The sequence below is a fragment of the Pocillopora damicornis genome, chromosome 6, assembly GCF_964200805.1.
Source record: "Pocillopora damicornis chromosome 6, jaPocDami1.2, whole genome shotgun sequence".
Taxonomy (NCBI): domain Eukaryota; kingdom Metazoa; phylum Cnidaria; class Anthozoa; order Scleractinia; family Pocilloporidae; genus Pocillopora; species Pocillopora damicornis.
The window spans coordinates 20,247,902-20,264,296 of NC_142675.1; the positions used below are offsets into that span (position 1 = coordinate 20,247,902).

A 16,395-nucleotide genomic window follows, 5' to 3' on the forward strand; every position below is an offset into this window, starting at 1 on the left:
TCTGGCAATTGGTCTTCCATAATTGGATAATTAATGTGCAGAAAAGCCTTGTTTTCGAAGTCAAAGAACACATACAGTGAAACCCCGTGTCGCTTACTCCATGCAGTGAATAGCAGCGTGTGGCTTGAGAGCCTGTGTCTTGAAACCAAAGAACAGTGAAACAGGTAATTTTTAAAATCGGCACATCTGCAAAATTTATTTACATATAACTGCACAGGTACCATTAATTAAATATTCTCGTGTATCGTTGGACACAATCCAGAAGGATTCTAGTCATTTCCGAAAAGGTATGGATCTACTGTACAGCAAACTCGCCCAAACCTTAATTTTTTGCAAAATTTACGTACAGATTCGCCTGTTTCACAGAAGTAGAGAGAATGAATATTTTACATGTAGTGTTACATGTTCTATAATAGCTGTTAAAACGGTGCACGGTTTGAGTTACGCTAAGAGGATAAATGACTCTGTAAAAGAAAAAAATTAGCCGTTGTCTTCTCTATCACTGAATCAGCTTGAAGCTAAGATAAGGTACTGAAAAATGATACAACGGGGAGAAAGTTTATCTGACCAGGTCAAAAACTTTCTCCCATAGACACTGTTTTAAAACAGGATGAGTTAATTTTGAATTCGCTCCGATCCTAATTTTCTTGAGACCTCATAACGTAGTCATTTTGGGGTTTGACGACATTTAGAAAATGAAAATAAAAAAAAGTATTAAATGCCTTTATTGTTTAGAAAGCATAAACAGACTAACAAAGTAAGAGTCACCCCTTACATAATGATGAAGTGTTTGCAAAAGCACGGAGGAAAAGGAGACAATTGTCACGAAATTCATTGACACAGTTGAATAATTCTCTAGCTAACCGGTTTTAAAAACGTTTAAAGTTTAGAATAAAAAAAGTCATACACAGAGCACGTCCACGAAAATGATTTCAATTTACTTATATTTTCCTTTTCTTATTTCTTGTGTTAAAGCTACCCTAGCTAATTTGTCCAAAATGCAAATTAGTTGAGAACTGCCACTGTCTCACTGAGCCATTTCAATATGAAACTTTCAATATTTAATATCGACGAAACAAGAGCTGTAGTAACTTTCATATTCTAAAGATTTCGTCTGCCAAGGTAATTTACTCTAACATTCAAAACGTAAATTGTGTTTCAAACGATTTCAGAAAGAGACGTTGAGCATGTCAATCAAGCTTTCAACGATGACATCATTTTTTTGGATAACGCGCATTCAAAACTACAACGAAACTTTGATACATTTTGCGACAAAAAAAATAGGAAATGATTCCCTTATCTTAAAAAGTGTCCGATTTAACACTTTTTCAAGAGGGACGTGAAAAATGTTTAAGGTACTACAATCGGTGTATTCAGATAAAGCTGTCTGTCTCGCTGTGTACAAGTTTAACAAAGCCTCACACACAAATACGAACTAACTAAATCGAAAGAAACCTTTCTAGATCCAATATCACGATCTCAATCTAAATAAACTTTTCTTTCCATAAGACAAATTAAGCAGTATCTCTTTTCTTGTTAACACTGATCGAATGGCTTGAAATATCAATTCCAAGCGAAATTATACAAGCATCTTTTCAAAGAGAAATTATGCAAGTATCGTTATAAAGAGGGATTATGCAAGTATCTTTTCATAGAGAAATTTTGCATGTATCTTTATAAAGAGAAATTATGCAAGCATCTTTTCATAGAGAAATTATGCATTTATCTATGTAAAGAGGAATTATGCAAGCATCTTTTCAAAGAGAAATTATGCAAGTATCTCTTAATTAGGAACAGCGGAAAGTCAATGTTGCGACAATAGGCCGCCGCCATTGTTTATCAAGAATAAATCTGTTACGATTAGCAGATTGACTTACTGACTAACAGACCAATCGAATGAACGACTGACTGTATGACTGACTGACAGACTGCCTGACCGACTGACTGAACGACTGACAGACTGACCAATCGATAGATCGATTGACTGACTGACCGACTCATCGACTAACTGACTGACCGACTCATCGACTAACTGACTAACTGATCGACGGACCGACTGACCAACAGACTGACTGACCGACTGAATGACTGCCTACCGATCGATTAACTAATTGACCGACTGACTGACTGTCTGCCTCAAAAACTGACCCACTGACCGACTGTATGACTGACCTACCGATCAACTGACTGACTAGCCCCTACTGACTGATTGTCTGCCTTCGAACTGACCAGCTGAATGACCGACGGATCGACTGGCTGACTGACCAACCGACGGACCTACTGACCAACAGACTTACCTTTGACCGTCAAAACGACTGACTAACTGAACAACTGAACAACTGACCAACTGACAGACCGATTGACGGGTTGACCAACTGACTGAGCAACTGACTGACAGACTGATCGACTTGCTCGTTTGGCGTTGTTGATTAATTGATTGATGGATTTCTTTACTCATTTCCCTGGCAGAGAAAAATAATGGCGACTTGGTTTAAGTTATTGTTGGCTCTTTTCATTGGTCTCGTTGCTTTTAAATTCCGAGTGACTTCAGCTAAATCAAACTCATCCGAATCTGATGATAATGATGATAATGAAAAGGAGGAAAACCTAACCATTGCCTGGATATACAAGCCTCCCTACATAAGAGGACCCGATAACAGTTCCTTGGACAATCAAGCTCATGGAATAGTACGAGATGTCATGTTAAAATACATAGTAAAAGATTGTAGCAGAGAATTTGGCAATCCCCACTATGAAATAAAGACTCTCAAAGCTGATAGTGAGTCTGCCATGATACAATTGCTGAAGCAAAACAAAGTCCATGCAGCAATTCCTATATTTGAACAACAAGACAATCAAAAGTACTCTGAATTTATCTTTTTCAAATTACTGGATTATCCTGGAACGGAATACATAACTTTGGCTGACGATGAAAACAACGACGCTCTTGATGTCGTTTTTGATTCTGTATTGAAGTCTTGGCCATTGCTTGCCGTCACCATGATCTTCACGGCCATTGCCGGAATCATCATATGGGCACTGGTAAGATTAAGTCATAACTACAGTTGTCCTTCGAGATAAATTTGATTTCATGGTTGCAAAATTAAAATGCTCACATATATCCATTTACCTTTACAAGTCAGTCTCTGTTAAAAAAAAAAACTTCAGAGGTTTTTTGAACTTACAAAAATGAAAGCAGATGCTGCCGACAAGGTGCTTTTAGTTGACCTCAAACCCATATTTTAAGCAGTCGTGATCTCATCCAATGTACCTCTTTAAGCTAGTCAACAGAACGGAATATAACTTTGCCTACCCTTTCATTAACAATAAGATAAGTATAAAATGATCATTTGCTGTGCTCAATGTTAAAAAAGGATAGGAATGGCATTCTTATGACTACATAGAGATGTGAGCGGGAAAAAGCGAAGAAACTTTATTTATATTTTTTGTACTACCAGGATACATACTGGAACGTTGAAGAATTTCCACGTTCATTCATCAGAGGCTCATGGGATGGATTTTGGTGGTCCTTCATTTCTATGACCACTGTAGGGTAAGCTGACCACTGTAGGGTAAGCTGACCACTGTAGGGTAAGCTGTCTGAGTGGTCAGAATGTGGTAGTTTCGTTCTTTATTATAGTAGAATTGCAGACTGGTCCACGTGTCTTGTGCTCTTTCGTGGTTAAGCTCCATAGGTTTGTTTACTACCCAGGACACCGTCCTAAAATCATCGCTGATTCCTATTTTCTTTTATACCTTTTTATTTCGCAAGGTATGGAGACAAGGCACCCAAGTCGGCCATGGCTCGTATTTTCTCTGTCGTCTGGATCTTATTTGGCCTCATAGCTATGGCAATTTTTATGGCAAATGTCACCACAGCATTGACAGCTCTCTCCCTTCAACTTGAACCAACCAGCCTTCGTGGTGTTCAAGTTAGTTTGAAAAATACCAATCAATAAAAGCTAACTCTCTCGTTTGTTTAGTTACCAATAATAATACTGGTCAAAGTATTCCTTATAGAATGTTCCAGTAACTAGTAATATGATTCATTAATTATCTTTTTACCGGAGGGAGAGTTAATTTTTTTAAAACAGTATAATTACTATTCTACTGAATAACACTATTTCATTCCGCGCAAATTCTATCTGTAAATGAAGTCTTTTATCGTGCGAAGAAAAGATTAATTATTATCTTTACATACTCCAGATCTTTTTATTAAGAGGTGTATTTGGCAAACAGAAGTTTGTCTTTTCCGTAAAGCAAGAAGACACAGTACGAAAACTTCCCCTGAAGGTTTCATATCACTTGGCATGCGCGAGAAAAAAACTCTTCTCGTTTTACCAAAGTTTTAGGAGTTTGCACAAGATGTCCTTCAGTAACTTCTCATAATTGAACATTATTACGTTTGAACATTGAACTAAAGATAATTATGTTCTGAATATAATTCCGTTTTAACATAATTATGTTTTGACATTTTTTCAGGTTGGAGTAATAGGAAATGGAACAGAATATCAACATGCACTGAAAGAAGACGTACATCCAAAAAGTAATGAATGCATGTACAAACTGAGAGCATTGTGAACTAAGGAAAGGGGAAGATATAACACAATAGTAAACCATTTGGTGTGTGTGTGTGTGTCTGATATGTTTTCTCGTTATTGGTTTTGTTTGTTTTATTTTCTCAGTCTACAACAACATCGATGACGCTGTCGATGCACTCAAATCAAAAGAGGTCAAGGGAATGTTACTAGATCGCTATACAGCCTCCTATTACCAGAAAAGAGACAAACTTAAAACTCTTCTCGCTGTGAAGAAGTTAGACTTGCAGAGGGACGTAGGAGTTCTATTCAATGAGAACAAACGAGAACTTGCTGAATGCCTACAAAATTACCATCGCTCCGCCATTTGGAGATCAATGCAAACCTTGACTTCGTTTTACGAGGTACTAACTACTAGTCTAACGTAATGTTTCTATAACGCAACGTTACTCTACAGTTTAAAAGTATCTTTCGCGTACACGTGCATGAAAGGTAAAACATCTCTCCTTTGTTTAATCGTCTCAGTCTACAAGTTCTTTCGCATCAATTGAAAAATGACATACTTAAACAACAAAAAATAATGCACATATGTTTAATTAACCTTGTCACATCAAGGACTTTCAGCATTTTAGTTGTTCATTAAAGGGAGCTAGGGCGTTTCAGTCCCACCTATAAAATGTGGGGCAAAAAAAAAACTGCAGACAACTCCGTCTAATCTAATTGCTATTACATTTAGGAAGGTTCTAGTGCGTTAGTCTCTTAATTTCTGTGTACCCTGAAAGAGTGGAAACAGAGGTTTGATATAACACTGTCCCATTTAACCTAATGGAAAGAGGTTCAAAGTAAGGCAAGGCAGCCAAAAAAAAAGGATGAAAATAACAGTGCTCTTATCTAGTTTGAGAGCTCCAAGAACCCGAGAAAGTCATATTTATGAGTTCACATTGGAACAATGGGAAATTTCCATACGCCGGTTTGTTAATAATTTAGCGTTACGGATGGTCAGGTGCTTAAAAAACCTTGAAATATAAAACATAGAAATCTATCGGATTTTCAAGAAATCATCTCTACCAACTATGACAAGTGCTTCACTGGATCGTCTTGGAGTAGCTTAAAATGTATGTGGTGAATTATAGAAATGTACAAATTCCATGTACTTAAATAGAAGCGATCCTCGCAGTTATGGACACTACTGAACTAGTAGTTGAAATGAGGCCTGAAAACAAATTCAGGCCCGCAGGGGATTTGAACTCATGACCTTTGCGATACTGGTGCAGCGCTCTATCAATGGTATCGCAGAGGTCATGAGTTCAAATCGTTTCTTCAACCGCAGTGCACATATATGATTTTCTTATATTTACAGTCATTATTCTATGTACTTGCTTTCCATATTTTATTTAGTTTGAGCACCAGACGTCTTCAAAAAGCTTCAATCTGTTTGATGATTCCTCACCATTTGTTAAGTACTTGATGTATATATCACTTGGACTATTGGTTCTAATGCTTCTTATTGGACTTGCGTGGGACATATTATTGAGAAAGAAAGGAAAAGGGAAGAAAAATACCGTAATAGGTAAGTATCCATAGCATTATTTATGATAGATAAGTTCTCAATCGATTATCCTAATGAGTCTATTTATTATTACTTTTATTAGTATTATTATGGATTTAATATTATCATTTTCATTATCCTTTTTATTATTGTTTGAAGTTGTCTTACAGTAGCACGTTTATTGACCGACTGACGATTCGATCGAGGGCTTGGGCCACTGACGAAATAGCAGATCTGCCAAAGCTCGGGATGAGAAAAGAAATATAGTGGTTCAGAGCCTCAATAGAGTCGTTCATTTAATCATCATCATCGTTCACTGAAATTTCTCAAACCTGGTGAACCGGCATGCTTGGATACGATATCACTTCGAAGTTCCCTGAGTTATATTTGAACAGCGGAATGAGTTTAAATACACGCCATTCTCAGATTCAAAAATGCCAACATCCTTTTTCATTCCCTCTAGCAGCGGCCATGGATGATAGCTGGGGAATGACAACCAAAGGAGATACAATACGTGCCGATCTTGAAACAACGCGAGTTCTTCTTCGTCAAGCATTGGAACAATTTGACCAGCTGGAATCCAAAGTCTCCAAGCTGAAACTGGTCTGATGATCAGTTATGAGACAATATTAAAGTCTTAAGTTATTCGACGATGTAGCCATTACTTGCTGACTAGCTTGCTATTTGCATAATGTTAACCCTACGGCTTTGATTTCGGCCTTATTTATGAGTGCGCAAATAAGTCATTGTATTTACGCCAGCTAAAATTTTATCATCAAATTCGTAGCTACTCAAATGTATACCCATGTTCCAAGAGTTGAAAAATAAATCATCTACTCTGAGCCTGGTAGTTAGTAGTGTTTCAAGAGCGTAAAACGCTTCAGGTACCAATGGGTTGAATTATTGAAAGAAAGAAGATTATTGGAAAGGAACGTTCTGGTTTAGGCCTCCTTTGAGTATTCAACACTTCAATTCACAACAGACGCAAACGTTTCGCAAAACAATTTGGCAGCTTTTGTTCTAAACTTGACATGGAGCAGATAAGATTACCAATGAAAACAAAGATAATTCTCAAATACTGCCTCATAGTTTGGCCAATGCAACATCAATTACCCATTTGTCTCCGTAGACGGATGACTTGCCTGTGATTTGACGGACAGTAAGGCCGTTTAACTCGGCTTATAGTGCAATAATTAATGTGAAAACTAATACTTATGTGTCGGTACATGATATTTTTGTCAATCCTCCTAACAGAGCGTCGATCAGCTGTTTCCAGCTTGTCAGCTTTTGTTGTAATATCTACAAGCGCGATGCGAATTACCTTGAAAATCGTGCTAGTAACAACAACAGTTACACAAACCAGCACGCCGCTCTGTTTGCACGATCTCCAAAACTCAATCTTGTGATACTCGAGAGCAGCTTTTTTCCAACTTATTTTGATTCGAGGATTTCTGTGAGTTACTTTACTGAACGTTTAGGCTAAGAAGAGTGGAAAACCTTAGATTTGAGGAAACTAATACATTAATATAAATAGTGCTAACATATTCGAGAAAATTCAAGGGGTCGACCCCATAACCTATTTGCTGCTTTTCAAAGGAATGAGGCAGTTGCTTAGGAGTATTACTAACTGTAAAGATAACTTTTACAGATAATTAAGTTGTTTTCATTTAATCAACGACGAGATTAAAGTTCGTCAGTTAATCTTACGACCATCTAGCTCGAGGCTTGCTGCTTTAATTTGTTGGTCCCTAATCAAAACACTACACCTAAGGCACATCTCCGCACGCCGCTTTTTTTTTTATGAATTTCAAAATGAAAATTATAGTGGTTACCTGAAATGCTCTAAAAATTGCAATCTTGGAAAAATAGACTCAGTACAATACCCTCAATTAAACAAAAAGAGATGTTTGAATTATTTAGTCAGCGCCCCACTTCGATATTAGTTATTCTCTTTGTGATTGTGACAAGTAATAATCACCCCAGCAAGATACGGGAGTCGTCATGCAGCTGACTTAGAAAGAGAAAACATGAAACAAGAAGACGAAAATAGAAAGTTGGTTCGTTCTACATATTAACACTGTCAGGTGAGTCTTAAACTTATTCATCGATCAGTCATATATTAGTCTTTCTATTGGTCACTGAAAGGTCCAGATATGACTTGGTGTCACATCGGAGCCTCTCATTCTGTAAGTTATCTCATCCAAGAGATGGTCAAAGATTTGCCCGACCATTTTTTGATGACCAACTTTAAGGGTCAATTTATTTTTGTGAGCAGTGTTAAGAGGACCGAAAGCTAACAGTGGAACTAGACATTTATTTCATGGAAACAACCCTTTTACAGAGAAAACCTACGGCCCACTGCTTTTGTAAAACCGCGGTTTGGGTTAGACCTCGTGTAAATAACCGGCCCTAGCATTTTGATTTTAAACCGTCAATTACCTGTCAGCAAGTGTAATTGATACTTGGTGTTTTCATTTATTTGCAAATCAAGAGAAGGGCGTAGAATTCTCATCCGATCACTCCTAAAGCCAAGTGTAAAGGTAACTATTTCCTTTTTACTCTTCATGAGGCCTATTGTGGTACAAAACTCAAAAAAGAAGAAATCAGTGTACCAAACTATGAAATATACAATCCTTTTTTATCAGGAATTTAAAATGCTGAGATCATTAACTTGGGCTCACGCAATTAAAAAAAGTAGAAATGGATCTAATTTATTAAAAACGTAAAGGCAGAGTGAGTCCAATTTGCACCACTAGCTTGTTAAAACATCTGCTCTCTTTCATCTGCAATGATACCACGATGTTTTATATTTCCTCTCCCGGATTAGTAACAGACGCTGAAGATAAGATAAAATGGTGAAAAGAGGTTAAGTTATATTCCATCCGCGTAAAAGCATTCCATTTTGAGTATTTATTCGAAGCTAACGATGAAAAATTAATTAACAATTGGTTCATACGTCAGCATGCGTTCATCGAGATATGAAGCATGCGGAAAGTTTGGAGAGCACGAAAGATGCGTAAAACTTGCTCGAGGCGTAGCCTCGAGCAACTTTAGCTTCTTGTTGAAAAAACCAGCCTGCTAAGTTGGAGCGTGTCGCCGAAAAAAGTTGTGAGAGCAGGCCGAAAATTATGGTTGGCTAATCAGATGGAGAGCAAACACAAACTTCATACAAACGAAAACCTTTGGCTTGACCTTGCAGAGTACATTTAAAGAGGTCGTTATCACACTTAGTTGCATTCTTAGTCGATTGAAGACATAGAAAACAAATTATTCTGTTTCTATTTATGGATCTTCGTATGGCTTACTTGTTTAACATATTTGCATTTGTTGTCATTGGAATTACCGGCTCTCGGCAATGAACGCACAGCTGATGTATGAACCAATCGTTTTATAACATTTTCAACCCGATGGTTTAAATGTTCTAAAAGGGTTAATATTCCCTTTGCTATGCTTCAGCGCGTTGATGATTTTGTTTCAGGAAAACATTTTGCTACGCTGAAAACGATCTTATCTTAGATTGGTCAAAAAACTGACAGGTGAATTCATGCGTGTAAATGAACTCGTTCTTTTGGGGAAGTTAAAAACTCCATTCCCAAAGAAAAAGTAGGCAGTTCTTCCTCATCAGCTGGCTCATAACTTTCCACGTCTAGCTTAAATTGTCGCCGAAGTCTTAACCAGTTTTTTAATAGTAAAATCCCAAAGTAAAGAATCGCGGATAAATTTTTTTTCTCGAGGGATTTGTTTGCTGACGTCATGAGCGTGCCCAATAGGAATATGAAGCACGCTTATTACGCGATTGAATTTGATTCGACAAATTTACTAGCTATGTTATAATCTTGAATGACACTAATGATGTTTACATAATTTTATAGCATACTCCAAAAACAAAACGATGAAAAAGTAGCGAAAAGTTAGGTTCACTATAGTTGTATGTTCTCTACGAAATGATTTTCCCCTTAATATAAATAAATATTGACAGTATCAATTTAATGAGCTAAATACCATCGAACTTCAGACTTCGCTTTTGAATTTTGTAAATCATCGTAGAGAAGCATCGTAGAGAAATATTTCTTAAAATAGACTGAAATTTTGTTGAAAAAACAGCCTGCTAAGTCGGAGCGTGTCGCAAAAAAAAGGTGTGAGAGTAGGCCGAAAACTATGGTTAACTAATCAGATGGAGAGCAAACACAAACTTCATACAAACGAAAATCTTTGGCTTGACCTGGCAGAGTACATTTAAAGAGGTCGTTATCACACTTACTTGAATTCCTAGTCGATTCAAAATATGGAAAACAAATTATTCTGTTTCTATTATTAGATCTTCATATGGCTTCCTTGTTTAACATATTTGCACTTGTTGTCATTGGAATTGCCGGTTCTCATTTCCGAGGTACTTCTGTGGAAGCCAACTCATCGACACGCCGTTGGAGAAAAAACCCTATTCACCAGCTGAATCTCACCGTAGCCTGGATTGAAAGACCTCCATATTTAAATTCCCCTTCTAACGAATCCATTGAAGACGAAGTCGCTGGGTTGTTTCGAGACGTAGTCTTAAAGTATTTGATTTCTGAATGTGATTATACCGATGAAAACTACAGATACAATTACAATGTGAGAACAAAGAAAGCTCAAAGTGAATTTGAAATGATCGAGCTGTTGAGGCAAGACGAAGCGCACATAGCTGCTCCCATATTCAAACAACAACACGATGAGCATTACAGTGAGTTTCTATTTTTCAAAGTGCTTAATTATCCCGGGACCGAATACATAACAGCGGCTGAAGAGGAAACCAGAGCTATCATTGTAGTATTTAATTCTTTGCTGAAGTCTTGGCCTTTGCTTGCCTTTACACTGATCCTCACGGCCATAGCTGGAATTATCATCTGGGTACTTGTAAGTATTACTCTACTCCTGATTTTAAGGGTCTTGCCAACTTCCTACCCACACAAATGCGAGCTAAAGAAGTTCCTTCTATTTCTATCTCCCTTTAAATTACATTATCCCCTGAACTCATACAGTGTTTTTGAAGTAACTCAGCAGGTGTTCCGTAAGAGGCGTTTCTTTAAGTTCCACATGAAGCTAAGCCTTAAGAACCAATGGAAAAGTAACATCAAAAATCAACAAGTTTATTCGATCTCACTAAATATCTAACTGCGGCTTTGCTTTGTTTGTCTGATACATTCAATCTTAACAATAACATGCTGCAGACGCATTTTCGAAACTATACAATAGTTTAGTACCCTTCGGCTCGATGTTTGGACTGCATTGGTGAGATTTTGACTTACAAAAACCAGTCCAATTATGACCATATCAAGAGGGTCAATGACCATTGATAATAGATATTTAATATGATCAGTGATTTTAATGTACACCCATGCGAGAACCAACATTGCTTTGACAAAGGGCTAGCACTCGAAACTCTTTACGAAAGCTAATTTACGTTGTCAACTCAGTTGATGATACTAAATTACCCTGTTATACTCTCCCACCGACGCAGCACTACAGTTTCTTTAGAAACGTACCTCCTTTATTCATTAATCTTCCTTTAGCCAATAACTATATTTGAAATCCTAGGATTCATATTGGAACAGTGAAGAGTTTTCGCGTTCATTCTTCAGAGGCTCCTGGGATGGTTTTTGGTGGTCTTTCATTTCCATGACAACCGTAGGGTGAGGAGAGCTCTAAGTATTAGGATTTATCCCAAATCTTAATTGAGGTTTCAGTTACATATTGATCAGGTAACTTTTCATTTCTTACGATGTATTTCATGCAGATTTTCCCCTCTTCTGGCGAGGACCGTGCAAAATTCATGCATTGTACTGCTAGAGTGCTTCCCGAAAATCTGTCACAATGCTTCAGCTTTAGCTAATTAGTCAGTAAAAGTATAACCACTGACTTTAGACTTCCCATAATCAATTTAGCTTATTGTTCTCCTACCCCCACACGCACACGAAACTGATCACACGTTTTATAAAAACGTATTTTCTGTTTGTTCTTTGCTAGATATGGAGACAAGGCTCCAAAATCTGTTCTGGCTCGTATATTCTCGGTCATCTGGATCCAGTTTAGCCTTATAATCATGGCTGTCTTCACGGCAAATGTAACATCTGCATTGACAGCTCTTTCTTTGCATCTAGAACCAACAAGCCTTGATGCCGTTGATGTTAGTGCAGATAATTTGAAATTGCATTACATCAGTTATAATGAGCTATAACAAGGCATCTGTTTTACAACCCTGCCGACTCCAAGAAACTTATACAGAGAATTGTCTCTATTTTAGTAATTGACTATCCATAAAAAACAAGGGCCATGTAAAAGAAAAAAGTAGCCAAAAGGGATAACATAAACTTCCTATCATAGTACGGCACTTTCTACAAATGGGGCTCACTAGACTTAAAACATTTATCTGTGATTCTTTGTATATGTGCTGTTCTTGGTTTTATTACTAACGCATTTTCTTTGGAGTCTTTCAAGTAAGAAAAGTCATGTGGAATTTAATCTGTCCAAATTACCATGAATGTTATTTTGCGCTTTATCGTTAGGTTGCAGTGTTGAGTAATGGAACCGAATACCAACATGCGCTGGAGGAAAATGCACGTCCGAAAGGTCAATGGGAAATCAATTTAGCTAAACTAGATATTGACCTATATAATAAACAGAATTATGAAGTTGTTAATTCTTGGTAACTTTTTTATCTCGGTAATGAAATAGAGAAAGATATTTTTTATTTCGTCAAAAGCAAAGCAAAAACAAACGATTCTGAGTCCCCATAAGGAGTCGTATCTAAGACTCTGTGGTGAGTTAGGGGTATAACTTGGTTCAGATAAATGCATGTGATGTGCGTCCTGCATGCTGCTAGGTTCAGTAATGTCAAAAGCGTCGTGTGCATAAATACAATAAGAGAGATAAAAAAAATTTAGTCAATGAGTATAACACACAAAAAAATTATGTTCCTTTTTGTTGCCAAATTGGAGCAAAACTTCGAAAAACATGAAACTTCTGCAATCGAAATTTTACCAAGAAAAGCACAATTTCAAAGCTCTGGACTGCATATTTGCGCTGCGTTGCCAGCATCTGCTTTAATTTTAAAGCATTTATGACGAATGCAAGAAATAACATATTTTTTACCAAAACAGGATTACAAACAATAAAAAAAATTATTTTAAGAGACGTCATCTATTGTTCCGTCTTCGTAGTGTTTAACAGCATCAATGACGCCATTGAAGCACTGGAATCAAAGCAAGTCAACGGAATGTTATTAGACCGGTACGCTGCTTCCTATTATCAAAGAGATGGCAAACTGGAATCCCTTATAACTGTGAAGAAGTTAGATCTACAAAGAGACATAGGAGTGCTGTTTCATAAGAACCGAAAGGCGCTTGCCGAGTGCTTAACAAACAATTTCCGTTCAGACATATGGAGATCGGTTCAAGGCATTACTGACTCATACAAGGTAATCTTTAAAGTAAAGAAAAAAGACATAATTTTGGCATCAAATTTCTGGAGTCTTTATGCACAGTTCACTGATTTCTCAATACTACGAGTAGAATCAAGTAAAGTTGATAATGTAAGTGGTGCTTGTGCTGTACGGTAAAGTGCGATATGACAAGCAATGTTAATAACACACGTGAAGTCAGCGGCAGCGTTGTAGTAACCGTGTGCCAAGTAAGGAATTAACAAACAGAAAAACCAACCAAAAAATAACAACTAACCATAAAGCAAAGGATATCATATGTTATTTCATGGTTTCATTTCATAATTAGCTAACACAAGAAAGGCCTCCGACAAGCTTCAATCTCTTTGACGAATCCTCCCCGTTCGTCAGAAATTCCATGTATACATCACTTGGAGTGTTGGCTATTTTGCTTGTTATTGGTATGTCGTGGGAAGTGCTCATTAGACTGAAAGGAAAAGGAAAAGGAAATGTCACCATGCACGTGGGTGAGCGTGTTGATCAATTTTCTTTAAAAGTCAGCTTTAATATAAATTAATACATACCGCGCAGCTGAAGAGAACTTTTCGCGCGCACTGATTGGCTAATTCGGAAGTGAATAACAAGTACTCTCTACCTCCGAGAGGCAGATGAGACAAAATCGCGCGTCAGTAGTTTAATGTCCGACCATTTTTCGGTATATTGAAATAAATAACTTGTTTTTTTATCTTTGGGGTATAAACTAAACAATTATTCACCTCAGTGTCGTTAAAAGTGGTGGATATTTACCTCGCCACTTCGCCGCTATGCAGGTATTTGTCACTCTTCACCTCCTCTAAGGTGAATAATTGTTAAATAAAAAGTAGAGATCAGCAAAACGGAAATGAAGATGGAAGGCAAGAGATACGCTTGACTAAAATCTTCATCTCTGTTCTTAAAGATGAGGGCCTTTTTGGGACGGATTGATAGAGATTCAATCCTTCTGTGTTTCAAAAAAAACTTCAAAAAACACTGATATGTAGAGAACTTGTGTTGAGCATATTCCCTAAAAATTTGTTCATATTTGTATTAATTTCAAATAATGAAGATAACGTAAGGAAAAATGTCATTATGTAAATTTAAAAAGTAAAAAGCTAAAAATGTTTAACGACGAAGGCAAAAGAAAATATGATATAACATGAAAACTTAAAGAATACTTTACCAGTTGCATTCGAGTGTAAATCTCTACCACATCTCTGTAACATGTCTCTATAATGAGGGTGAATTACTGGTTTCTACTTGTTGTAAATGCGACTGCAAAGTGAAAAACTTTGAGAATAAAAAAGCCTATGATGATAAATTCAATTCGTGCTCTGATCGCAGTGACTGTTGAGTACAGCGAATATCTTCTGGTAACTTCAATGTTTAACATTGTACCATGGAACGATAAACGCAGTTTTTAAATTACGATTTTTCTTTTTCGCAGATGAGGTCATTAATAAAGGACGGGTCTCAGAAGGAGATACAGTTCGCGCCGAACTTGAAGTAATGCGACGGCTCCTGCGCACCACACAGGAACAGTTTGACAAACTGGAGTCCAAAGTTTTTGATATTAGACTGAAATGACACTGATCAGAAAAGCTGTTAATCCATGTAACAAATCGATTCCATGTTTCCGTACATTTGTTCAGTAATAGATCACAGGAGGTGCAGCCAATTGTGTCATTCACCGATGTTCTAACCACATTTTTACGTCTACTGTGATCTTCTATTTCACAGACCTAGGGCAACATGGAATCTATTTGATTTATATGATGAAAAAGCAAAATGTTGCTAATGCTGACGTCGTCTATTCGTCTATCTTCCCAATGTATTATAAATGAGAACCAGTCAAAACGCAGGTAGTTTTCAGCTTATAATATAGTGCATTATCAGCTTTGTTATGAGGATAATTGTTTAGTTAACTGAGATAGTTTTTTCAGTAAGAATGGCACTTCATTTGGAATTTTTCTGGCTTTGATACTCATTGGAACTATTTGATCATGAGAAGGAAAGCAAATTCACGAAAAATCAAGGAAAAAGATAAATTTGGTGAGACTGTAGTTTTACGCATGTTAAGACTAGAAGGCTCACAGTTTAAGGTTGAACTTAACATTAGTGAACCGAAAATAATATTTCTTGATTATTGGTTTACCGTAAATACATTTTTTTGCAGTCGGCAAGGCTAAAATAGAAAGCTCGATAGAGTAACATGAATGTTGATACAATAGGATCGGTATGCTAAATCACTGAGGCAGCAAATGAAATTACAACTGATACAAAGTTTACGCAAATCTAGATTTATCGGATTTAAGTAAAACTACTTTGGGACTAATGATTGTAGATATATGAAAATCATATATCTGCACTGCGGTGAAGAAACGAATATAAGAGATCCTCGCAGCTATGAACACTACTGAGCTGGTAATTGAAATAAGACCTGAAAAAAATTTTTTGGCCCGTACGCTATTTGAACCCACGACTTATGCAGCGCTCTACCAACTGAGCTAACAAGCCAACTGGGAGCTGGTCAATGTGTTGGGTCTAAATAAACCGTCCAAGTGATGAATAATGATTGTAGCCATGAAAATCATACATATGCACTGCGGTGAAAAAACGAATATAAGAGATCCTCGCAGCTATGAACATTACTGAGTTACTAGTTGAAATAAGAAATGAAAAAACTCGAGGACTGTTAATGTGAACGAGAACATGATCAGTTCAGTAAGAATCCTTATCTTATGGTGGAGGAGAGATACTTTGCAACAAGAGTAGCGACAAGGCTGAGCATGTATTAATAAGGATAGGAAAGCAGCGAGAGATCTTCTTCAGATGCTGAAACACTTCAACAACAATTA

General features: G+C 37.0%; 2 protein-coding genes across 7 annotated transcripts; both read left to right on the plus strand.

Moving 5' to 3' along the window:
* The first annotated feature begins 252 nt into the window (after window positions 1–252).
* Window positions 253–6,929, plus strand: LOC113675385 (uncharacterized). Of its 3 annotated transcripts, none has more exons than XM_089208903.1 (8): window positions 253–287; window positions 2,470–3,042; window positions 3,459–3,553; window positions 3,773–3,932; window positions 4,483–4,546; window positions 4,686–4,942; window positions 5,937–6,108; window positions 6,551–6,929. In XM_089208903.1, exons 2-8 carry the CDS (start codon window positions 2,479–2,481, stop codon window positions 6,694–6,696), a joined length of 1,458 nt encoding a protein of 485 aa, XP_089065029.1. In that variant the 5' UTR covers window positions 253–287; window positions 2,470–2,478; the 3' UTR covers window positions 6,697–6,929. The 3 variants fall into 3 exon arrangements, with proteins under 3 accessions (XP_089065029.1, XP_027047756.2, XP_089065030.1); XM_027191955.2 differs by lacking the exon at window positions 253–287 and adding an exon at window positions 1,018–1,122; XM_089208904.1 differs by lacking the exon at window positions 253–287 and adding an exon at window positions 1,018–1,122 and having other exon boundaries at window positions 6,554–6,929.
* Window positions 6,930–8,085: 1,156 nt separating this feature from the next.
* Window positions 8,086–16,106, plus strand: LOC113675322 (uncharacterized). Of its 4 annotated transcripts, none has more exons than XM_089210887.1 (9): window positions 8,086–8,171; window positions 8,579–8,627; window positions 10,406–10,980; window positions 11,662–11,756; window positions 12,091–12,250; window positions 12,630–12,693; window positions 13,284–13,540; window positions 13,851–14,028; window positions 14,985–16,106. In XM_089210887.1, exons 3-9 carry the CDS (start codon window positions 10,414–10,416, stop codon window positions 15,122–15,124), a joined length of 1,461 nt encoding a protein of 486 aa, XP_089067013.1. In that variant the 5' UTR covers window positions 8,086–8,171; window positions 8,579–8,627; window positions 10,406–10,413; the 3' UTR covers window positions 15,125–16,106. The 4 variants fall into 4 exon arrangements, with proteins under 4 accessions (XP_089067013.1, XP_089067016.1, XP_089067015.1 ...); XM_089210890.1 differs by having other exon boundaries at window positions 13,851–14,024; XM_089210888.1 differs by lacking the exon at window positions 8,086–8,171 and adding an exon at window positions 8,257–8,273.
* Window positions 16,107–16,395: the final 289 nt, after the last annotated feature.

Bases quoted from the DNA above. Each gene is read 5' to 3' on its own strand.
- LOC113675385 (XM_089208903.1), top strand. From the start codon at position 2,479: ATGGCGACTTGGTTTAAGTTATTGTTGGCTCTTTTCATTGGTCTCGTT. The intron at 3,043-3,458 runs GTAAGATTAAGT...TTGTACTACCAG, and splicing joins GAATCATCATATGGGCACTG to GATACATACTGGAACGTTGA. The intron at 4,547-4,685 runs GTAATGAATGCA...TTATTTTCTCAG, and splicing joins AGAAGACGTACATCCAAAAA to TCTACAACAACATCGATGAC.
- LOC113675322 (XM_089210887.1), top strand. From the start codon at position 10,414: ATGGCTTCCTTGTTTAACATATTTGCACTTGTTGTCATTGGAATTGCC. The intron at 12,694-13,283 runs GTCAATGGGAAA...CCGTCTTCGTAG, and splicing joins GGAAAATGCACGTCCGAAAG to TGTTTAACAGCATCAATGAC. The intron at 14,029-14,984 runs GTGAGCGTGTTG...TCTTTTTCGCAG, and splicing joins AAATGTCACCATGCACGTGG to ATGAGGTCATTAATAAAGGA.